This window comes from Sceloporus occidentalis, unplaced genomic scaffold, assembly GCF_023333645.1.
Source record: "Sceloporus occidentalis isolate IW3139 unplaced genomic scaffold, rSceOcc1.0.p SCAF_3, whole genome shotgun sequence".
Lineage (NCBI taxonomy): Eukaryota > Metazoa > Chordata > Lepidosauria > Squamata > Phrynosomatidae > Sceloporus > Sceloporus occidentalis.
In genome coordinates this window covers 84,975,588-85,001,278 of record NW_028316983.1, presented here as the reverse complement: position 1 = coordinate 85,001,278, position 25,691 = coordinate 84,975,588, and the positions used below count along the sequence as shown (strand labels likewise).

Genomic DNA, 25,691 nt, shown 5'->3' with positions numbered 1-25,691 from the left:
CAATTTAAGCAAATCCAGAAGCCATTCCAGACAGCAAGCCTCATAACAGATCTGAATATTTGGCATTGCTAATCCTCCTCTTGACACTGAGTCTTGCATTACTTTTAACCTAACTGTAGGTCTTTTTCCGCTCCAAATAAATTTTGAAAGTTCCTTATGCCGGAGTTTAAAAGGTTTGTTATTTGTTACAACTGGGGTGTTATGGAATAGAAACATAAATCTAGAGAGCACTTTCATTTTAATCACAGAAATTTTTCCTTGCCAAGATAATTTCATTCCCCCCCAAACCTTTTTTATTTCATTCCAGATGCTCTCATAATTATTTCTTAAATATTTTTGGTTGTAAGAACTACTCCTAAGTATTTTACCTTCTTACAAATTTGAAGTCCTGATGTCTGCATAAGCCTCTGCTTGTCATCCTTTGATAAATTTCTAGCTAAAACTGAAGACTTATTTTTACTTACTTTCAACCTTCACCAAACCAAGCCTTCACCAAACCAAAATATCTATATGTTGTTTTATGTTGTCTACTGCGTTAGCCAAGGTTATTAACAAGTCCCAAAATGGTGCCACTCCGAGCCACAGAAACAATGCCCTGTGCCCAAGCCTCATGAGACTTTCCTAACTGCCACTACTAGCAAAAGACACCAGTAAGGGAGTGAGCTCACATGGGCAGGCAAAGAGTGGGAGACAGACCAACACAAAATAATCAGTGAGGCTGTGTGGTGGTTTTCTGAAGACTCTGAAAAGAAGTTTTATGCAACCCCCCCCCCCCCCCCCATGATCCTGAAGGCCACTGGTTCCCCTTGTCTTTCTTGCACACCAATACTTTGACTGGAGGCCACCCTGCCACCTCCTTTTCCCCTCACCGCCCCCCTGGAACTTTCCACTATCCTCGGGGGCGGGGGGTGTACCACCTAATTTGGGAATCACTGCTCTGGAATCAAAGATCTGAAGCATGTTTACATGCTGAAAACCTAGAGGATAATGTAGCAAAGGAGAAGATTTCTGCAGATGTTAAAATATAAAATGAATTAGAGAAAGAAGTCTTCTACAGAAAATCACCTGCAGCCACGGTGAACATATGCATATTCATACTACCAGTGGAAGATATTTGTGATAGAATATGGCAGTGTACCCTTTGGGCAAAACTACTTTACAAATAGTTAGTTTTGGGCAAAACCACTTTACAAATAGTTTGGACAGGATGAAAGGGAGGCAAAAACTTCCAAAACAGTCACCAAGTTCCCCACTGATCTCTCTTTCCCTCTCTTTCTTCCACATGCAATACAAACACACACACACACACTTGTTACAGAATCAAGATATGGAAAGCCTGGATATTTAAGATCATAGTGAAGACCAAACTAGAATTTATTTGTGTTTGGCTTAAAAAAAAATCAGAATTTCTAACACATTTACATTAAGATAGAAAAGAGTTCCATGCATTTATTGGAACATTGTTTTCAAAGCATATATAGTAAAGGATGACCAATATGCTTAGGTTATCAAATATGTGTGTCTGTGTCTGTGTATAGATAAAAATAAAATTTCATGCCACTAGCTTCCTGGGATGTTTTGTAATTTCTGCACTAGGGTATCAAGTAGTACTTATTCTAGAATAGCTTTATCATTTCCCCCAACAATTTCAAATAAGAGGCTCTAGAACTGTGGCCTATACTTTGAGCTGCTTAATTAACATATACCATATTATAACTATAGAAATCTGCACACACACCCTCTACAACTGCTCATTTTATTATAGGAAGCAGAGCACAAATCCCATGCTTTAGAATATTAGGATATTGACTGAGGCGTTGTTGTTGGTGGTGTGTGTGTGTGTGTGTGTGTGTGTGGTGTAAGCAAACTAATTTAAAACTTACCTAAGAATATCAATTTCATCTTTCAGGGCCCTAGATTCTTCTGCTAGAGATGTCAGTTCATCATTTCGATGTTGAAGCTCAATCAGCTGTTTCTCAAGCTCTTCACAGTGAACACGATAATCATCTTTTGCGGTTTCAAGCCTTTGCATAAATAACATAGGATTACTGGAAAAGAACTATTATTCACTTTTTTGAATACTGGATACGAGTATTCATGTACAGCACTGTACATTTATTTGGCAGCTTCAGTAACAGCACAAAATTTTTTGAGACAGATTTAGCACAAAAAGAACACCTGCTTAATTCCTCATGAACATGAATACAAGGAGCAATTAAATCTGGGGCATAATTGCTATTTCCTAATTATTATAAGTTTAAAACATAATTGTTAATCAACCCTATTTCAAATTCATAATCTAATTAGTCATTTTAATAAATAATAATAATAATTTGTTTTATTTATATACCGCTATTCCAAAGATCATAGCGGTGAACAGCAAGTAAGCTAATTAATTAAATAATCTATTTAGATTACTTAAAATAACAAATAAAGGGAAAACCACAAAAGATCTCTCTATGATAAAAAAATGAGATATGCAAGTTGATGAATTAACCAGTTATAAAAGCAACAGGCAAAAAAAGAAAAGCTAAAATGGTCCCGCATCGTGCAAATCTGAATGGATTATATATATTTATATTTTCAAATGTTAAATCATGTACAGCGCCAAGCCGCGTGGACATCATCATTGTGTGCGAGTGCGCCAATGGCGCCCCACACGCAGCCTAAAAAGAATCTGCCAGGTGCAGGTTCTTTTTAGGCCTCCTGGAGGTCGTGACATTTGGTTGCTGAGGTCTCCATCCGGGGCAGAAAGGGGCAGCATCTCACTGCCCCTTTCTTCCAAACTGTACAGCCCCTCAGATTGGGAGTTATACCACTGGAATAGTTTTATTAACAAGAACAGTTTATGAGAGAATAATTTAGATGTTTATTTTCACAATCCCAAGCATTGTTAAAGCAAGAGATTATTTGGTAATGAGCTGTGATTCATCCATACCTGAAATTTTCTTCCTGTAGTTGTTCTAGTTGCAACTGTGCATGGAAATACTTTTTTGCAACTGCAGTATTTGTATCATCAAGAGAGCCATCCAACTGATCCAATCTGTCATTCATAATCTCATTTTCAGACATCAAACTGCTCTTTTCCTCTTGCAGAGCAGCCACCTAAGGATACAGATCCCCTTCAGGATTACAGATTTACGAAAACACCTGGCAAAAATGTATAGCTACTCAGCAACTGGCTTACAAAATCTTATTCAAGAAAAGATGACTGGTGTCTGCTAAATAATCTGTTCTTCTCCATTATATCTCCTCCAGCCTGGTACCCTCCAGCTATTCTGGACCATCAGCATCAACCAGCATAGCCAACTGGCTGGTATGATATGAGCTGTAGTCCAAAGTATCAGGCTGGGAAAAGCTGGTTTAGAAGCAAAAATGTTTTTGAAGAGGATAAATGTACTACCTTAAATATCTTTGTTATCTCATGTAAAATTATAGCATGGTTGCATCTCTGCATGTAATCAAATGATTTAGAAGCAAGTCCCATTGATTTCATTTCAGAAAAACCCTGTTCAACTGTACATTTGGGAACTCAGTCTGAGGATTAATTTCCCAAGTGATGCTCAATTCATGAGAAGGCAGTCCCCTTGACTCTCTTATCCACCACCTTTGCATGGTGTCCAAAAACCTTATACAGAAACATATGGGAACCTTCCTATGCTTATGTGTGGCAGATTTATTACCTCACATGGTTCATTTTCTTGCACTACTGCCCACATATCTACACATAACAAGTGGCTACTTCTCTTCTACTTGCACTTTTTCAGATATTGGCCAGGTAGGCTTTAAAACTTGCAGGAAAATCAAAGTTTCAGCAAGGTAACAAAATAGAATCTCAAAGGAAAGAGGCATTATGCTTCAGTGTATTCAATGCTAGCAAAACCAACAAGGAATTGTGCCCTCCTTGTGAATATGCAGATGTACATGCCTTGCCAGTTAGGAAGATTGACGCTGAACTAGATGGACTCTGGTCTGATTTAGCTGGGCAATATTTCTTCACATGATATAATCCAAACCTCGCCTTAATAGATCAGTCCAGAGTCCATATAGAAACAATTTCCAACCTTCACCTGGAAAGACAAATACAATTTTAAAGTGGCATGGGGAAGCAATAAAAATAAAATCACAAGGGAAAAACCAACAACAAAACCCCCAGCATACTATTAACACTCAGAAGTGAATTACTTTAGTTAAAAGCAGTTACTGGAGCCTTACAAATCACCAGCAGTATATTTTTAAAAACCTAGACAGCATGATGTATACATAGAAATATACACACACAGGAGAACATGCATCTTATAATTATTTCTGAAAAAGTTGCTAGACAAGAAATGGGAACAAAACAGTAAGTATATTAACAGTCATAAAGGAGACACAGATTAACAGAACAGAGCACTTAAGCTTTTTTACTAGTGAAAGCCACTGTGTTAATTTTAATATATCAAATGTCAGAGCATGTCAAATGTTAGTTCACTGATATTTAGAGTGCAGTGTGCTCTTTAAATTACTTTTTCCTCAAACAAGAAGAAACCTACCTTTCTTATATTCTTGTAAAGTATCATGGGAGATTGAGACCTTATAAGTGAATTTATTAACAATTAGTTTAAACAGTAGTATAATTCTAACTGATTTTCAAATAAACACACATATTCAGTATACTGTTGTGCCATTAGTTTCTTTTGCCAGGCTAAATCTTTTACACATCTTAGGCCATAGACACTTAATCACAGTAAAACAAAAGAGTCAGGGTTAATTTATGACTATCTGAAATTATTGTATCTATTTTGACTATCTAATTACAGTAGGTTATTAAAGGGATGAGCAGGTTTGGGATAGGGAGTGGGGAAGACATCAGCATGAGTATGATCTGCCAAGGTCTAGAAGAAGGCCAAAATGGTGCCCAGCCTAGGTGAAATTGTCCATGCCAATTTCAAAGTGTTCTGTGAACATACAAAAGGACAAGAGTGAGGATAAGCACACTAACTAGCTTCTCTGTCACTCTTGTGCTTACACTGAATACTTTCAGTAGGGAGCCTCTTTCACCATGGAGGAAAATCATGGTTCTACATCACATAACAAGCCTGCATGAATTCAATATGAAATCGCTGAAGTTCACTCTAAACAAAACAACTGCAAGACAAGTGCAGATGAGGTCGAACAGAATAAGCATATTCATCCTCATTCTCTCTACATGTGCCTTAATTAAACTGCCTTGTGTATAGCAGTTATTCTTTTTATTAGCCAATACAGAAAGAGGAAACCATGACTTATGTGACACTAGATCTCACTTTAAACATTCAGCTTATTTGGCCTCACCTTAGAATATGGGCAGAAGAGGTCTCTTATACAATTGTTCAGAGCTTTCAACAAGCTTTTTTGTTACTTGATTTTTAAATTTCTGGTTCTGCCTCTCATATTAGCAATCAGAGTAGATTACATATCATAAAATGATAAATTAATAAACTCCCCACAGCTGTCATGAGAAGTATGTCTGTACATGTTTAGTTACTAGATAAAAACAGAAACTTAGTGGAATTCATGGATTTTCACAAGTCTCCTAAAATAGTGGAGGTAAAAATGCTGTCCATGGGTCACATGCAACACTATAAGCTGTTTTGTGGACACCAAATTCTTTTTGAAAAAAGAACTCCCACATTCCCCCAAAACTGTTGAATTTTTTTGGTCCCAAAATGTTCCACAATGTTCTGTAGGGGTTGAAGTTGAACTCTCACCACAGTTCTGGGCATCTTAAGTGCCAGACAGCCTTTTTAAAAAATCAGGCGTATGTGAGTATATGTGCCTTCAAGTTGCCTATTGACTTATGGCAATCTCATGAATTCCATAGAGTTTTCCTAGGCAAGGAATACTCAGAGGTGTTTTTGCTGATTTCTTACCTCTGAAATATAGCCTACAGCACCTGATATTAACTGGTTGTCTCCCATCTAAGTTCTAATCAGGGCTGACCCTGTGTATCTTCCAAGATCAGACGAGACCTAGTGCCTTTAGGGTATGTGCCCTGAAAGTGGGAAAAAGTCCTTTTCTGGGCCTAAAATGGAACATAGAGGGGAAAGAATATGGTGAAATTTCCTGCACACCCTCTATGGGGCCATAGGAGGACATTTTGGGGCAAAAATTGCCAAACCATTTTGGCAGGGCACAAGGGAAGATAAAGCTCTTCAAGTTTCCCTGGGAAACCAATGAAGCCCTCTTACATCCAACAGTGGTCCACCCATCCTGAAAAGATGGAATGACCATTGTGAAGTGGATCTCTAAACAGAGCATTCCATACCTATGCAGCTATGTAAGGAGGCACTACCACCTGATTCACTGTACAAGTACAACAAAACAGGCTTCTATATTGCAGATTATCAACTGTGGCCTCCTCATGCTGGTAACCAGAACTGAGCCAGAAAACTGCATCTTAAGTTGTCATATTATATAAGGATGCAAGCTTAGATATACGAATGCAAGAAGAACCTGGTAGACTGTTCTTTTGCTGTGTAAGCAGAGATTTCCAAGTTCCATGGAAGTTTTGTTATTGTGTTATATCACTGTGTTACATGACTGCAACTGACACCAAGACTTCCATGAAGTCTTATGTTCCAAAGCTTTGTGTAGTTAAAAAAAAGATTCTTTATGAATTCTCATCCTACTTGGCTGAGGTGCCCTTCTATATGTTTGAGGCTAAAACCCTTCATAGATTATAAAGGAACTTGTACAGATTATTTTTAGAACAGCAGCACAGGTGAGTGACTCTTTATGAAATTGCAGCATGCTGTTTTAGCCAAAGTGGTCAAACCACTTAAGATTATTGAAAATAGTGCCCACAATACAACTACAGCAGTAATAAAGACACTACTGAAAACTGTTGATATGTGCCCTCATGTTGTTTCTGGTAACCCTAAGGCAAATCTATTACAAGGTTCTCTCTGCAAGATTGGTTCAAAGGGGGTTTCCCTATGCTCTCCTCTGAGGCCAGTGGGTTTCTAGAGCCAAGTGGGGATTTGAAATCTGGTCTCCAGAGTTGTAGTCCACAATGGTTCTACTGAAAATTGCATATAGATGTTATCTAATGAGAAACAGATACCTATGAATGCTTAAATGGTATCTCTGTCTTGTTAAAAAGAACGTGAAAAACAATAAGCAGTGCACTGCTATCTAAAATAAGCTAGGACTGTTTCCACAGAACATTTTTCTACACTGAGCTGTGTATAAGAAATTTACTCTTCACAGCAAAATAATATGCTGTTTAAAACTCAAACATGATGCCATTATGTAGTGAGCACCACATTTCATAGAACAAACTTAGTGGCTCAGTGCGGCCACTATAAGATTAAGTTCTTAATGCAAATAATTTTAGTCACTAAACCAAAGTACAAATGGATTAACCTATATTTATGAAAATACTTGAGGGAAAAAGTCCTTACCTGCAAGTCTAATTCTTGACATCTTTGCTTCAGTTCTTCTTTTTCTGCTAGTACATCAGTAAGCTCTTCTAATGCTCTTTTCAGCTTTAAAAATGTTCAAGTTTTCATTTTTAATTATTTAGCAACGTACATTTCATGACCACACACCCAGCAAACTGCCCCCATGAAAATTAAGCGAAAAACAAGTTCTTAGAGTTATGACCCCAACCTTTTAGATTACTTCTACACAAGAACAGTACTCAAATCTGTCTACTGTGAAGACACCTAAATCCCACCTATCTGCAAACATGTACATTTTTTAGTTTTCCCAGTCTTGGGATATCAAGCACCAAGACTTTGGGGCTGTGAGAAACTTACTCAGGCTTTATGCTTTCCTGAGCAAAGTGATGGGCAATTCTCAACACAGGCAGTTCCTCCAGTGACTAGGGCTACAGAATTAGTGCAATTTAACACCACTGTAACTGCCATAGTATATTTAACCTTCTCTGTCAGAGAGCTCAGGTGCCACAACAAACTACAAATCTCAGGATTCAATGGCCCCTTACAGACAGGCCAAAATAAAGCTGCTTTGGGTCACTTTGGAGGTATGCTGTTAAAATAATACATGCGTACTAAGAGCCCAGAAGCCGCACCAAAGCCACAATCCAGTCCTAAGGACTTGTGCACAGCTTTGATGCAGCTTCCGGACTCTTAAGACACATGCATCATGTAAACAGCATACCTCCAAAGTGACCCGAAGCAGCTTTATTTTGGCTGTCTGTATAGGGACAATATTACTCAACTATAGCAGTTAATGCTGTGTCAAAATGTGTTAATTTTTCAGTGTGGCAGCAGCCCACTTTTCCTGAGGCCAGACAGAAGAAATAGCTGCACAAACCTGATGCTCAATTAACTTAGTTTAAAATTTAACTTAAGTAAATGCTGCTGGGAATATTTATTATATGTAGTAATTACCTGTTGCTCCAAATCACCAGGTAAGTCACTTGCAACAAAGCCCACTATTTCCTTGCTCATTAGCTGCAACAATAATTAAAAAATTATATAGATACATAAATATATATGTTCAGAGACATAATCTGCTCTCATGGAAGCTATTTAATAATAATAATAATAATTATTGTTGTTGTTGTTATTTATACCCCGCTCTTCAGCCAAAAGGCTATCAGAGCAGCTTACAAATTGTTAATTAGACATTTCCCTGCCCTCAGGCTTACAATCTAAAGAGACAACAGACAGTACCCAATATAAAGTATTTATGGATTCCAGGTTCTAATTAGACCTAGGGCCAAACAGACCAGCCGTAAAAACCGGCTTTCAGATGGCTTGGGAATGTGGCGTTTTGATGCCCTGCACCCCAAAGCTGCCTGAAAGCCGCCCACCCATTCAGATGGGGGTAGCTCTGGGGGCATGGCGTTTTGATGTCTCACACCTCGAGAGGCTTGAAGCTGCCCTGGGGTTGTGGCGGGGCGCGTAAGGCAGCTTTTTACCTGCCTAAACAGGAGTGGACCTTTCCCACTCCTATTTGGGCTGGCATCAGGAGAGGCTTGAAGCCGCCCTGGGTTGCAGCGGGGTGCCTAAGGCAGCTTTTTATCTGCCCAAATAGGAGTGGGTCTTTCCTGCTCCTATTTGGGCTGGCATCGGCAGATTGGGGCTGCAGCGTGTGGTTGCCGCAGCTTTGAGACAAGCAGCTCTAGGGCGGCCCCAAACTGGAGAGGCTTGAAGCCATCCTGGGGTTGCAGTGGGGTACCTAAGGTGACTTTTTATCTGCCCAAATAGGAGCAAATCTTTTCTGCTCCTATTTGGGCCGGCACTGGCGCAGATTGGGGCTGCAGTGTGGAGTTGCCACAGCTCCAAGGCGAGTGGCTCTAGGGCGGCCCCAATGCACCCTTTTGGGGGCAGTCTGTTTCACCCCTTTGAGAGACTTTTTGCTGTTGATCACTTGAGTTTGCTACAAGTCATAAATAAATCATGCTGCTTCTTCCATTCTGAAATAATAGGCTGGCAAAATCAGTTTGCATGAACCAAAAGCAAAGACTAAATTGTCTTTTGTTATTAATGTTTTCTTAGAAATTAGTTACAAAAATCAAGCATATGACATGCACATCAACATTTAGATATGTATCAGTTGGTACTTCCCATATAAACATTTTCCAAGTCCACAAAAAGGCCCCCTTATAATTAAAAATAAAAAAATTAACCAAGGTATTTTGCTTAAAATACATGCAGCTTTGAAAGCATAAATCAAACAATAACAGGGAACTTGCAACAGCAGCAGCAAGAACAGAAGAAGTGTTGATAAGTTCCATCATCCATGTTCAAAATGAACTTTATGTTTGCTTCACTTTTTTCCATTTCCCCCCTACTGCTTAGTTAGTTCACTTAAATTAAATTAGCCACATATAAGTGGTGTTTCCAGATACTATGATCAATTGTCATGCCATTATTACTCCCCTAGTAAAACTGAACATTTTGATTTTGTGGTGGGAGAGGGAAGAGAAAACCAACAATGAATCAATTATATTTTTGGTAAATGTTAATTTTCTTTTCTTACCTCTTGAATAGCAGCCATGACAACATGCTGCACAGACTCTTCTAGTGTCATTATAACTTGTATATGTTCTACAAAGCAAAATTTGCAAAGGTTTGTTTTTGTAATAACATACTTTACAGGTCACAAAGAGGTGCATTAGACCTTCCACACAGAAGGAACTCCTTGTCCCAAATTTAATTTCTGAAGCCTTCTCGAGCTGCATGTTACCCATTCCCACATTTCTGCAATACTAATTATAGAAAGAGTGCTATGGTATATTAACAGTGCAATCCGTATCTATATCTATATTACAGCTCTAAAAGAAATGACTAGGCTTACTGTCAGTTAATGGGTATAAGGGGTGCAGCTTAAACATCATTACTACTCATTACTAATGAAATACACAAGGGGTAGAATTGAGGCTCTCCACATACTGATGGACAGAAATATCCAGCAAGCCTAGCCAACACATTCAACAGTGAAGAATGCTGGGAACTGTACTTCAGCATCTGGAGTACTGCACAATCCCCGCCTCTGGGCTTAAAATGAATGGGACTTGTTTGTCACAAAAAAATCATGTGCCATTGATTTCTATTCTGGATAAGATTGATTAGTGTAGAAAAACATAGAGAAAAGCTGTATCAAACACAATCTTAGATTGTGCCACACTGCAGAATTAATGCAGTTTGACACTGCTTTAACTGTCATGACTCCATTCTATAGAATCCTGGGATTTGTAGTTTGTTGTGGTACCAGTGCACACAAAACTACAAATCCCAGAATTACATAGCACTGGGTTATACGGCAGTTAAACTGATGTCAAACTGCATTCATTCTGCAGTGCAGATGTAGCTTGTTTATTCCCTGTAAAATGCAGAAATACTTATAAAGTGGACCTTAACCAAATTCAAAAGAATTTCTTCCAAGTAAATGTATGTTACATTTCGGCCTTAAGTCAGTAAGAAATGTTAGAAACGGAATTACAGTGGACCCTTGTTATCCGCTGGGATTTGGTTCCAGGAGCCCCCGTGAATAACAAAATCCATGTATGCTCAAGTCCCTTTAGATACAATGGCATAGCAAAATGGTGTCCCTTATATGAAATGGAAAAATCAAGGTTTGATACTTGAAATTTATACTTTTTAATATTTTCAAGCCGTGGATGCTTGAATCTGTGTATAAAAAAATCCGTGTATAAGAACAGCCAACTGTATTTTATCTTATGATGTCCATACTTTGAGTCTCAAATGTAATTCTTTATTATAATTATTTGCTACGATAAATACAACTTAATCTATTCACCAAAACAGTAAAAGCATGTCTGGAAACTCAAAAACAAGATACTTTATATAAACTATTAAAAACCTTTTGAAAGTATTATTTTATAATGTACAGGACTTCAAAAAGAGGAGGAGGAGTAGAAAGAAAGAGAGGAGTGAACATTTATCAGCTCAAAACCCATAGGTACAAATCATTTTGCAACTTCACTGTACAATCTACTAATCATCATGACTTATGAAGGTCTGGTGAAAGAAACTGCTGGTTTGCTGTGAAATCTGTACCTTGTTTCTTTTCACAGTTGACTGCACAGCCTAAAATGAGCTGCAATAACCTGCCCAACTCTACCGTATCAGAATGTTCAGATATCCGGTTCAAATCAGGAAGGAGATCTTCTGAAATCTGCTGACCCAAAAACTGCACAATAGGGGGGGAAAGGAAATCTGGAGTTACAAAACATCATGATGACAAGGGAGGGAATTAAGTCCATGACAGCACATATTTATTGGATTAGTTATAAATTTAGGAGGCAACTGACCCTTTTTTGGTCATGTACACACTAAGTAAATTTTACATTATCGACGGCTGAAATTTGCAAATATTGTATATACTCATCTAAAAGCTAATATCACATATAAATTGAGGTGAGGTTTGAGGGCAAAATTATGGATTTTGATACAATGTGTGGATAAATCAAGAGTAAAAAAAATCAAGGGCATGTAAGAAAGGGTGTAAAGGAAAGCAAAGCAAAGGAAAATGATGCCAAAGAACACTGCTATTTTCCCACCCAGGCTTTCAAAAATGTGAGAAGCAGTGCCACTGTGGAGAGTGAAGAGGGTGCTTTTTTCAGGTGCACCCAGGATAGAATAAGGTCTTGTCTTTTGCTACTATACCCAGAGAAGGGGCTGGCTCCTATTTTTGATAAGAGTTAAGGTATACTCCTTATACTGACTGGCAGAAAAGTCAATCCAGGTTTTTGGGACAATTTTTGATTAAATTTTTTAGATTTATACACGAGTTTACGTACAGTAATACAACATACAGCCTATACAACTATGAAACCCTAGAATGAAATACGCCTATGAAAACACATGCCTTGGACCTTAGGGTTTGGTTTGGTACATAAGCATAAAATATTACACATAACAAAGAAACAAACCTCAACCAGCTGGCAAGGCAGGATTTTAAAAACTGATTTGAGATGGGGTGGAGTTAATGTCTTCAACAGACATTCAACAGAAAAAAACTTGGGACCCCTATCTTGGTCAGTTTGCACAAGGGGAAACCCATGAGTGTGGGTTGCTCAGGAAATTATCCATAGAGTGTAAAATACTACACATAACAAAGAAATATAATCCACGAGTTAACTATAGCAAACAACCACCAGATGTTCAAAAAACTGAAACTCATGTTTTGATGAATGAGAGTGAGAAAAAGCATTTATGTGACTGCTGTTTTTTTCATACCTCATGATAATAATCGGTAATTCCTTGAAGAACTTTCTTCAAATTGCTAGCCTAAGAATATTTGAAAAAATACACTGATTACAATTTTCATTTTACAGAGACTTTCTTATTTTTTTTTATAGTACAAGCATCCCCCATTTTTCAACACCTCACTTTTTACCTGTTCTTTACTACCCAGTACTGCATATTCGACATATGGTCTGCTCTTTCAACTATGCGTCAGATTAATGGGTTCTGCTTATGTATAATTTAAAAGGGTTGAAAGAGCAGTTCGGCAGCTGCAGCTACTACTGTACTGTATTCAGACTGAATGACAAGATGGTGCTTTGCACACAAGGCTTTCACAACCATGTGGTGCTTTTTTAAATAATTAGTGCCATCATTTGTTGTCTGTGTATAGTACAACAAAGCTGCAGCCATCTGCTTGTTCTCCTCCTTCTCCCATGCCAGGGAAGATGGTTGAGATGGTCGCACTTGGAAGTGCTAAGGAAAGTCTGGAAGCTTATTTAAATGAATAAACAGAGCATCCCAGCTCACTCTGCTGAGGTGTGTGTGGAAGGGGAGGGAAAAAAAGAAAAGCAGGATGAGGGGAAATGCGGGGTGTGGAGTAGGCACTGTATGCAAACATGTTTGTTCCCTGTCACTCTGCAGAGGAGGATTGAGGTGTCTGCCGAGAAAGGAGGGACGACAGGGAGGTGTCCATTTATAGATAGCAAAATTTAGGAATGTAAGGAATTCTCTCCTGCCTTCCAGAGCCATGGGGATCAAACATGTGTGCATACAGGGCATATATGCATTCTTTCTTTTCCTTCTTCTTTTTTCTCCCCTTCCTCACACTCCTCATTAGTGTGAGTCAGAACACTCCACTTGCTTCTTTCAAGCCACTGCCAAACTTTCTTAAATGTTTCCAGGTACAGTCAAATCCAGGTATTACCTGCTTATTTACAAGTTAGGGACCAGAGCACTATAGACTCTGCATTTTGAAGATTTCCACTTTTCGACAAGGCCCTGATCCTAACATGTCTAATTAGCAGGGAACGACCTTATTCAATTTCTCCCATAGCCATTACTGAACAAATATGGCGTATCTGAAGTGACAGGATCTGTTGCATGCTGCCATGCACTACGGAAAATCGATGGTACTATATAAAAAAAGATAAGATTAATCTGAAGGAACAATTTCAGAAATAAGCTGTTTTGGATACCCCTTGAGGATAAAGGCAAGCTTACATACAAGAGCACAAGCAGGAGTTTTGGTCTAACTAGACTCTTATTCAAAATTACTTAACCAAACAGTCTCCAACAGTTTAAAACTGGTTTGTTTATGAGTATGGAACTTCCAACTTAGAAATCTTATCCTATGTAAATATGTGTTTTCCATTACCTTTATTCTCCAGTTGTCACCAACATCATCTTTAATACGGCTTAGCCATGCTTTGTCAAACCAGGCAGCATCACTACAATAAAATTAATTTATATTTATTAAACATTACAAAAACTGTTGAAGTCATGTTCTAGCCCTATATCTGTTACAGCTCTGGGAAAGAGGTCGGTGCAGATTACTCTTCTTGCATGCACTCTTCCCCAAGGCTAAGGTCTGGCCCCTATTGGGACCATTGTAGCACCAAGGAAGGTAGTGATGGGATAAATCATTCCTGTGCACCCTCTCCACTGGCACAATGGTAGTAACAGCCATTGTGCTGGGTATGTGCAACAGGTAGAAAGATGTGGGAAATGCAGGGAAGAGAGAAGAGAGATGTTGGCAAAGGAGACAAATGTCAGCTCACACAGCTGGGCTTCAAGGGTCACATATGAACTACCCATGTCTGTATTAGGAACAAGGCAGTTATATTAAAACACTTTTAAACTTGTCACTTTATCTTTTTTTAATGGAGACTGCCAGAAGCTTCATAGTTACATTTTTATTCAATGATCTTACAATAAAGAAAGGGCAATTATCCATTTACTCAGTGACAGCATTGCCACATTCAAGTAGACATTCTGAGTCTGATATAGCCTTACATTACATATGCATGTTAATGGGGAAAATGGGAGAAACAAAAAAGAAATTCAACATATATTTTTAAAACTAACTTACATTTCATGAAGGACCTGTGCCATAGCAACACCATTAGTTAAGTCCTGAATGTCCCTGCAGGATGCAGCAGTATTAAATGTCTGCAACTAGAGGGAAGCATAAATAAATAAAAACAACTGTTGCTTTCTCAGTTTGGTAAGAATGTTTAAAAAATCATTCTCAGCAGTGTGAACATATTTATACAACCACTATCACTTGATCATCTACAGTATTTGCATCAACAGAGCAGCAGACAGGAATAAAATCAAGACACCTGCTCTAAGAACTTCCAGCTTAGGCAGCTATAAAAGCTGAAAAGCCATAACAGTAGAATCCTCATTAACCAACTCAGTAAACACATTGAGGGGAAAGGTACAAAATACACAGTGCTAGGGAATCCTTGAAATTGTAGGTTCTTGTGGCACCAGAGATCTTTGACAGAGAAGGCTAAAGGTCTCGCAAACACTACATTTCCCAGAGTTCCCTGGCATTGAGCCAGGGCAGTTAAAGCGGTCTCAAACTGGATTATTTCTGCAGTGTGTTTTGGACCTAATCCCCCTTTTCTAATCTTACTTCTTCCATACCTTTGCAGGACAAGCCATTGCCTCTTTTGTCAAACACTTCCCAATTTGCAAAAAAGGCTAATCCTATAGGTCTATGCAGCAGGACTGTGTAAAAAAAAATGAGATAATTTAAATGAAACACTTTGGACAATCCCTAATGCTATAAAATGCTTACTGTAATCAGAAGAACAGGTAGGAAATGGGATTAGAGTGTTTTATATATAAGGAACAGTCAATTATTTAAAAGTAAGTAAGCCAGTTTGAGAATACAGCCATCTGCGAATTGCAGAAGACAACCATGCAGAAGATAGCGCTGAACATATTTAAGCTGAATAATTCAAACAAGGATATTTCATTGTATCACAGCTATGTGATTCACCTTCTCAAGTATGAATTAACCTCTCTAAACCTACCCTTCTAGTTCTGCTATATTGTACCATTTCTCTGGATTTCACTTCTTTGCTTGACTAATATAGAAGTGAAGCGTGTAATACTGAATTAAATTATACCATAATATGCTGCCTGGCCAAATCTGAAGATTAAGACTATATGAAACTGTTCTGGTTCAAATGCAACACTTAATTTTACTGCAAAATGTATGGTTTTTGTTTTCATTTTCTCCTACTTGTCAGATGACTAAGGATGAAACAGACGGGCCAAAAGAAGCGGCTTCTGGCCACTTTGGGGGCATGGCGTTCAGATGACATACCCCCCAAAGCAGCTTGAAGCCGCTGCAAACCCTCACCAAGGCAGCAGGAGCTGGACTTTTCAGGAGTGGATTTAATCCGCTCCTGCCGGCAGCCCGTTAAGGACAGCGGCGGCCGTGGTCCACTTCAGGAGCAGACCACACAGTTGCTGTGGTCCCAGCCCAATTGGGGTCGGAGTGGCCTCTGGCCGCTCCTTCAGGGCTGTCTGCCTTGGCTCATAAACTAAGATACATGTGCTTAGACAAGATAATGGTTAAAAAGTTTGTTATTCTCTCTTTATTATGATGTGTATTCACACTTTTTGTGCAAAACTAGGCTTTTATATCTTTTAAATTTCATAAACATCCAAAACAGTAAAATTTTATATGCTAAATAATGAATAAAGTATTTTTTGTTACTATAACATTAATATAAGTTAAGGTTTGATAATAAAATAAATATTGTATTGCATATATTTCTATTTTCCCCAAACTTCCTGCCCTCAATAAAAACTGGGGGGGGGGGGGGGGCTATTTGCTTAAAGATTTCTGAAAATTTTATAGCCTTATGACCACCCCCTTTTTAGTATATTGGTAAAACATTCTTGGGTTCCAAGGTTGTTTTAATTTTGTTAAGACCTCTCTGTTATTTTATCATATAGATATGTATTTCAGAGCCAGTGGGGCTGAGAGCTGGACTATGACTCTGGAGACCAGGCTTTGAATCTCCACTCAGACACGGAAAACCACTGGGTAACCCCTGGGCAACTCATGGCCTCAGAGGAAGGCAAAGAAAAATGCCCTCTGAACAAATTTTGCCAAGAAACCCCCATGATCAGGTTGCCTCAGATTCACCCTAAGTCAAAGCAACCTGAAGTGACACAACAACAACAATTTGTTTTCAATCTGTGTTGCATGATGCACTGAGTAACAGCTATTCTAGTTATTAAAAAAACACAGATAAATTTTCCAAATAAAGATAGATGGGGGCTGCAGCCTCGGTTTTGGGAAGTCATAAACCAAGTTATATGGTGGCATAGTTTGCATGTTTACACTAAAAATAAAAATAAAAATAAGAAGTTCATTGGGACTTGCTTTCTGGTCAGTGAGTAAATGACTGCAGCCACAGAAAACCTCAGAGTGAAGAACAACAACTCTTAATATAGGTTAGTATTTCCTTGAATAGAAGTAGATAATTAGGATTAGCAGACAAGCAGAGTCATTTGCCAAGAACAGCATAGCTCATCTGTTACTCTGAACTATAAACATGAATGTCCTAATAATCCTAGGTTCACTTCATAATTGTGTTGGAAAAAAGAAATCAAAATTTCACTTGGTAACCCATTTTCCAGCAATAACTACAGTTAATCAAGAATGAAAGTCTATTCTGCAAATGGCAATTAAGACTTTATAGAACTGTAAGTATTGTATTCTTGGTGATAACTGTGCAAGAGACACATATAACAAATCGATATATAAACTGGTGTTTTATCAATAAGGTGTACTGAAGACAATATTCAGAAGCAGTTTTACTCTTAGATGTCCTCTTGCTCTTCTCCTTTACTATATTAAAGAAAATTCTCTGTACTGTCTGTATCACATGACAATATGTGTGGGATTACCAGCAGCAACACTGGCATATACTTTCGTAACTCCAGAGTAGTGTACCAAAACACCCATATGTCTGTTCATTAATTAAATAAAACATGTTTATCCAGATGTCCTACAGATTTTTGTGGAGCTTACTCCCAAAGAAGCATCTGTAAAATTGTTTTGGACAGGTCCACACAGTTGATATTGCACATGGCATACATCTAGAATGGGATGACCTCATTTTTAAATGGTCATATGTTAATTTATGTTTTGGTCTTCAAAATCAATAAACTGGCCTTAAATGTACAAAATAAGTGTATACAAGAGATCGTAACACCTAAGACATAAGTATCCTGTATGATGTTGTCTGAATTTGGACTCTTCTGTAGGAATGGAACTATTGCTTTGCAGGAAAAAACCATGGTCCATTCGTGTAAACAGTGCCTTACTGTTTAAACAGTACATTTCCTTGACCCTCACAGCCCTTCAGCGCATGACAATCTCCCGTCTAATTTGGCTCATATTGCCATTGTTTTTGAAATTCTGCTCCTTCTAGCATTCCTAAATTTTCACAGACTTTGTTCTTTAGGCAGCTGAACATGATTCAGCTTTTGCTATACACATGCTAAGTCGTCTTCCTGATTAGACCTGCACTGTCACAGGTGCCGTAATGCATCTCATCCTTTTAATTTATTATTTTAAGTTTTGTACCTATCTAGATGAAAATATGGGCTTGATTTGTCCATCTGCAAGAAAACAACTGCCATTAAAAATTGGGGGGAATCTTATAGCGATTCATAGGTCTGAACTGCTTTCATACAGAAGGTAGTTGAAATAAGTAAACTTGCTAATAATCAGAAATATAGAATAGATTTTAGTATAGCAAGCACTGAGAAGACAATCATGCTTGCCATGATGAGAACAATTAAATATAGTCAGGAACTCAACTATTTCTTCTAAATACAAAGCCTTCCTCTCCGTTTAAATATTAAGAATAAATTAAAAAATAGAACAATTAGCAAGAATTAAAGCTGCACATACTGGGGAAATTTCTGGCTATAAATACTGTTAAGCTTTACAAACTAACACATCAGGGAAGATTTTTTTAAACAAACGTGAAAACCTCCACCAAGCAGTAAGCAACACTGAATCCTTCCTACAGCAAAGCAAATGACATTGTGCCAAGTCTTACGTAAATCAGTAAAATGAGGTCATGCAGAAAGATGTTTTTTGCATACCTGAGAATCACCTAAGATTTGCAAAAGGGAAGAGAGGACAAAAAGTGGATGGGAAGACTAGAGGCGATGTATGTGCATTTCCCTCAAACTGACAGCCAGACATTAGGCTGTATGTTGAAAGGATGTATAACTAAGGGACCGTACCGACAGGCCAAAATAAAGCTGCTTCAGGTCACTTTGGAGGTATGTTGTTTAAATGATGCATGCCTCCTAAGAGGCCAGAAGCCACACCATACCCATGCTCTAGTCCTAAGGACCGGAGCACAGCTTTGGCACCACTTCTGGCCTCTTAAGATGTGTGTGTTATTTAAATAGCATACCTCCAAAGTGACCCAAAGCAGCTTTATTTTGGCCTGTCTGTACGGGTCCTAAGAAAACAAAAATACACAAAAGATCAGCATTTCTCAAGTGTCTCTCTCCCGCCCAAGATCTTTGGATCTCTAACTGCGCCTGATGGTGGATATCATTTAACATGGGGATAAAAGTTAATCCACACAGTGGAAACAGAAGGGAACAGCAATAACAAAATCACCAACACCCTTTCTGTGTACTATACTGGAAAGCTCAAAAATGGCTCACACACCCCAATCCACACTATTGCCCTCCCTCTCTCCCCATCCTCCCTCTCTACACACGACACCTTAAAGATACAAACTTGTGCATAAATAATGTGAAACCTAAAAACCAGAGCTGCAATGTAAGCCAGTTTCTGCCTTAAAGACACAGGTGGTTATTGTTGACAGTATCATAGTGGGTCAACAGGGCATTTAAAAAAAAGATTAAATAGTGTCTGTTCTGACAATGAGTCTGTCCTAAAAATGCGTACCACATTTGTTTGTTAGGTTTCAAGGAACTATATATTCCCAGCCAAAAAGAAAGGAATGCCTCAGGGGGTGACAAACAAAACTCTATAAGAAATCAAGATAGAAAAGTAGTTTTAAAAAAGGATGGCAATTGAAATAGGACCAGAACCCTGAATGCAAATGTACAATGACTTGTGTACAGGAATAAGGAGAATGGAATGGAATGAAGGTAGCAGCAGCAGCAGCAACAACAACAACAGAACAAGAGCAGTCTTCTATTTGGATCTTCAGCAAGATTTAACAAATCAAGAGAAAATTTAAGCCGAGAGCAGGGATGCTGAATGACCGACAGGGAAACATATTACATGACCAAGAAGAAATAAAAAGACGATAGAAACAATTCATGGGACAACTATATAAAAGGAACAAATTCAAGACAGATTCATTTAAAGAAGAACCATATGAATACAAACCTTAGATTTATAAAAAGTGAAGTGAGAGCTGCACTCAAAGCACTTGAAAGAAATAAATCTCCAGGAACTGATGGCATACGAATAGAGCAATTTCAAGCTACGGAGATAAAACTCTAGTTTTAACTAAGATATATCAACAAATTTGGAAAACAAAACCATGGCTCGCAGACTGTAACTGCCAGATGGCCAAGCAGGGTTCAGGAAAGGAAGAGATTCTAGGGATCATATAGCACAGATATGCCAGATAATGGAAAGTAAAGTACTAAAGAGTTTCAAAAAAAGATCAGCCGCTGCCATACAGGCTACAGCAAAGAAGCTGACTGTGTAGATCATAAGAAATCATGGATCACTCTTAAAGAAATGGATGCGCCACAACAGCTGATAGTTCTCATGCATAACCTGTACTCAGAACAAGAGGCTACTGTTAGGACAGAATACAAAGAAACGGAATGGTTTCCAATTGGAAACAGGGCAATAATAATAATAATAATAATAATGTTTATTTATATACTGCTTTTCCAAATTAGATCAAAGCGGTGTACAACAGGAAGTACAATACAAAGTCAAAAAAACAACAACATAACAGGCCTCTCTCCCCCTCAAGATGGTGGTCGGAAGGAGGGCTTTTTCTTCGTACAGGCAGGCAGTTGGAGCTTGCCTGCCCCTCTCCCCCCAAGATGGTGGCTGAAGGGAGGGCTGCATTCTGTCACTATACCTATTTAATTTATATGACGAGAACATCTTACAGAAAGCAAGATCAGACTCAGAGGAAGGAAGAGTAAAAATTGGAGTAAGGAACATCAACAATCTAAGATACGCAGATGAGACCATAATATTAGGAGAAAATATCAGAGATATGAAAAGATTATTGAAAAATGTCAAGGGAGAAAGTGCAAAGGCGGGTTTACAGTTGAAAATGATGAAGACAAAAATTATGACTACAGTCAGTCTACATAATTTTAAAGCAGACAATGAAGAGATCAAAATAGCCCAGTATTTTTTATACTTGGGCTCAATCATCAATCAGAGCACAGACCGAGGTCAAGAAATCAGAAAATGACTATGACTTGGGAGGGCAGCTAGGAAAGAACTAGACATGATCCCAAAATGTACAGATATATAATTAAATACCAAAGTTCATATTTCCTATTTCTATGTATGGTTGTGAAAGCTGGACAGTGAAGCAAGCTGATAGGAATCAGATCATTTGGGATGTGGTGCTGGAGAAGAGTTCTGGGAATACTATGGGCTGCTAAAAAGACCAATGGATGGCTCCTAGATCAGATCAAGCCTGAACGCTCCCAGGAAGCAAAGATGACTAAATAGAGCTTCTCGTATTTGGGCCATATCATGAGAAGAAAGGACTCACTGGAAAAAACTGTAAAGCCTGGGAAAGTGGAGGGCAGTAGGAAACGAGGAACACTGCATTCCAGAGGAATACACTCAAACAGAGAAGCCAATGGAGAAATTCTGAACTACCTGTACTTCCTTTTCTCGGATCCCTTCTATTATTTTCTAACAAAAAAATCTAAAATGTCCACTTCCTGTGACAAAGTTATCTATGGTAGATTAAAAATGTGGCATCTGTCTTTTGTTATCTAGTATGAATAAAAAGGCTACTCATTTGCTTGTACAACTGACTGTTGTTCCTTGCTACACAGACCATTTAACTTAAGCTACTATTACATATCCCAGCAAAATTAAGTTTAATTTAATATGGCTAGCCACACTGCAATTATCCATCTTCAGTTATCTAGCTATCATCTACTGGTTTTACTGGCTTCTTTTAAAACAACCTTTGGCTTTGGGGGGGGGGGGGGGGAATCAGGGCTGCCAACCAAACACAACTTTCTTATTATGTACTAGAAAAGACTGAAAACCTCCAGAAAAATGTCCTTGGCAACATGAATAATTGCAGTAAAATATTTTTATCAATACGAAGAAACAGTTAAAGCAACTAATCTGCTGCCCTCGGCATAACATATTGACTTATGTGTAACACACAGATGGGATCACGCTGCCTGAACGAACTATTTAGGAATAAATATCACTGAACCTGTCAGAACATATGCACATTGGATTGAATTGCATACCAGATCTGTTTATTTTTTGCCAGAATGAAATATCACATTAGGATAATATAGATGGTTTCAATTTTGTTTGTTTTACAATAGCACCAAATAATGAAATTATGAGAAGGAATTTCTTGTGTCTCGTGTTTAACCAAGAGCATGTTATAGAATACGAAAACACATGGAAATCTCACCGTATCTTTTTTGAACAGCACTTAGACTCACTACCAACTTTGTAGTGAGAAAATACACATTTTCAGCTCTCTAATGAAAAATGTTGAAACGTGAAGAAAAGACATTAGGGCTGAAAAACACTAACCCCAAACAATGGCACTGCTTTCCTTTGGACAGAATAATCTGCAACCTAAGTTCCAAATTCCAAGGCATTACAGAAATTACATCCTATGAATATTTGCTCAGAAGTCAGTTTATTAATAAATAACTGCATAATACTGGAGCCCAAGGAATGCTTAAGCCCATGAAGCCATACAGATTTACAAAACCTTCTCACATAAAGAAAAGTTTTTAATAAAATTAAAAGTAAAGCTATGCTGGGTCAAACCAAAGGTCTATTTAATTTCCCAACATGGCCAATTGGATGCCCCAAATATGTTCCTCCTTGGGTTTGTATAGCCAGCTTGAAGCTTTTCTATTTGTAATGTTAACATCCCCTTTCCAAGTTTAAGTGTAAAAGGGTGCTGGTAATAAGAAAACATTTCATGTAAGAATGTGGGATAATGAAGATAACTTAACAGAGAAAGGAAAACAACAGTGCAAACAATTACAAATAGAACATTTCCAGGCAACCTTAAACTGCTTTTGAGAAATGCATAAAAATATAGGCTGCGATTAACAGTGATATGCATAAGTTTCATTTAGATAAGGCTTTTATGTCATAGTTAATTTTACACATCCCAAGACGTGGGGGGAATGAGGCTCCAGATAATAACACCTTACATTTGCAAACTACTCATCTTTTCACTCTCCTTCTTCTGTCTTTTAACAGGTAGCACCAGGAGTCATCCCTCTGGATTTACACAGGTTCAAATTACTTTTAAACTCCAGGTGGAAAAATAATGAGGATACATTACAGTAGAGCCAGCACAGTGTAGTAGTTTGGGTGTTGGGCTAAAACTCTGGCAGTCCATGATTTGCATCCCTGCTCAACTACCAAAACCCAGTGGGTGACCATGGGCAAATCCCACTCTCTCGGCCTCGGGGAAAGGCAATGGCAAACCACCTCTTAATGAATCTTGCCAAGGAAACCTGTCATAGGTTCGCTTTAGCGTTGCCATTAAGTCTGAAATGGCCTGGAGGAAAACAACAACAATAGCAACTTCGAGAGTTACCAATTGGAAATCACTGGACATCCACACTGAGAAATACTGACAAGTGTATTGGTAGGCACATTAACAATATAAGCAAAATACAATGTCTTTCACAACTCACTGGGAAGAGGAAATTAGTGTATGTTGCTAAAGACACCAGATCTTGTCTGATCTTGGAAGTGAAATAAGGTTGGCTCTGACTAGTACTTGGATGGGAAACCACCAACCAATACCAGATCCTGTGGGCTAAATTTCAGAGGAAGAAAGTGGCAAAACAACCTGAGTATTCCTTACCTAAGAAAACCCTGTAAAATTTATGGGGCCACCATAAGTCAACAGGTGTCTTGAAGGCACATATACATACAGGCAACTATGTAAGTGAAACGAGCAAACCTATTAAAATAATGAAAGGGCGACAGATGTGTCATCTAAAGTACAGAACAAAGGTCGCAAATGAATATATGAGGAAGAGTTGAGGATTTCAGTTCGGTTGCTGTGCTGTTGCTACTGTGTGCCTTCAAGTCACTTCTGACAATGGCGACACTAAGGCAAACCTACAGCATTCCTGTTGCACTGTACAAGTTGCATTTCTTATATCTGAAATGCTTGGGGCCAGACGTGTTTTGGATTTCAGATTTCTTTGGATTTTGGAATATCTGGATATATGTTATGAGGTATCTTAGAGATAGGATCTAAGCATAAACACAACATTCATTTGTTTCATATACTGTACACATAACCTAAAGATAATTTATACAATATTTTAAATAATTTTGTGCATGAAACAAAGTGTATGTACACAGAAGTATCAGAAAGTAAAGCTTTACTGACTCAGCCGTCCATGTGGACAATTTTGGAATATTTTGAATTTCTGAATTCTGGACAAGGGAGACTCAGCCTGAACACACTGGATAGGATGTGCAAAGAAAGCAGTGTACAACATACAGGGCAAAGTCCAGCACTCTCCCCTCTGGCAGACAAAACACTATCATCTCCATAATGGATCAAGCAGTATAGTATAAATATATATATATATTGTTTGTAAAGTATGCAAAAATATGATTGTACAATAATTAAAACAATTTATAGAAACTTCAAACAATGACATGTTATTTGTGTCACAAAAAAGACATGCAGAATACAATATGGTGTGTAACTGCAGAACAGACAATTGGTTCCGCAATCACTAATTGGGTTTATAAACAGAGTCCAGATGTGATGTACAGAAAGGTCAAAGACAGCAAAACATGAATGATATAAGCAACTCAGTCAAGATGATAACCAGACGTCCATTCCCAGACCCTGAACTGGGCATTTTGGCCTGACTGGTCTTCTCCAGCTTGTTTTCTTCAATTCATATTTTGGTAGTTCTTCTTGTTCATTCATAGGGACTGTGGGGTTTTTCAATGCAAAGGGAACCGTTGGCTTCTATCTTTCAGCTGGTCTCAAAGGTGCTGCAAGGTCCCTTTGCATACTGTTTTTCCAGACTAATATGGCTATGTCTTTGAAGTCATTCATTCTTTACGTTTCTATAAATGGTTTTGATTACTGGACAGTCACATTTTTGGTACACATTACAAACAGTGTGTGTGTGTGTCAATAGATAGATAGATAGAATATTCCTCAATTCATTCTGGAAGTTATAGCGTTTTGTCAAACAAAGCACTGTGCCCAGTCCACAACGACAGGTGCTGCAAAACAACCACCACAAACAACAACAACAGCAGCAACAACAAAATATCACAGGAGGCAGAAGCACGGTGCTGTTACACCTGCAGAATGAATGCAGTTTGACACCGCTTTAACCACCGTGGCTCCATGCTATGGAATCCTGGGATCTGTAGTTTTATCAGATACTGACCCTTTTCTGTCAAAAGAGCTTTGGCGCCACAACAAACAACAAATCCTACAATTCCACATCACTGAGCCATGGCAGTTAAAGGGTTGCAGTGTGGCAGCAACCCAGGGGTTATTTACTGATAAAACCCCACTTTGTACAATATATTTCCTTCTGTTCTAATGGGCCTCCTGCGCAGTGATCTCCAAGAACATACAATGCTTACAGTTCTATGTTGTTGTTGTTGTTGCTTTTGCCGTGCGCTTTCAAGTTGCTTGAGACTTATGCCTGACCCTGAGGTGAACCTATCATGGGGTCTTC

The 25,691-nt window shown here is 38.4% G+C and overlaps 1 protein-coding gene across 2 annotated transcripts in view; it reads right to left on the bottom strand.

The window, feature by feature from the left end:
- Nucleotides 1-25,691, bottom strand: part of HOOK1 (hook microtubule tethering protein 1) — a 41,578-nt gene that overhangs the window by 14,668 nt on the left and 1,219 nt on the right. The window contains exons 2-10 of one of the 2 annotated variants that reach the window (XM_089515267.1): nucleotides 14,800-14,885; nucleotides 14,086-14,158; nucleotides 12,702-12,752; nucleotides 11,520-11,652; nucleotides 9,979-10,046; nucleotides 8,382-8,444; nucleotides 7,428-7,511; nucleotides 2,939-3,105; nucleotides 1,884-2,024 (exon numbers count right to left, since the gene is read on the bottom strand). In XM_089515267.1, the coding sequence (XP_089371393.1) occupies nucleotides 1,884-2,024; nucleotides 2,939-3,105; nucleotides 7,428-7,511; nucleotides 8,382-8,444; nucleotides 9,979-10,046; nucleotides 11,520-11,652; nucleotides 12,702-12,752; nucleotides 14,086-14,158; nucleotides 14,800-14,885 (866 nt within the window). The remainder of the gene's footprint in view (nucleotides 1-1,883; nucleotides 2,025-2,938; nucleotides 3,106-7,427; nucleotides 7,512-8,381; nucleotides 8,445-9,978; nucleotides 10,047-11,519; nucleotides 11,653-12,701; nucleotides 12,753-14,085; nucleotides 14,159-14,799; nucleotides 14,886-25,691) is intronic. The other variant, XM_089515268.1, reaches the window with a different exon arrangement.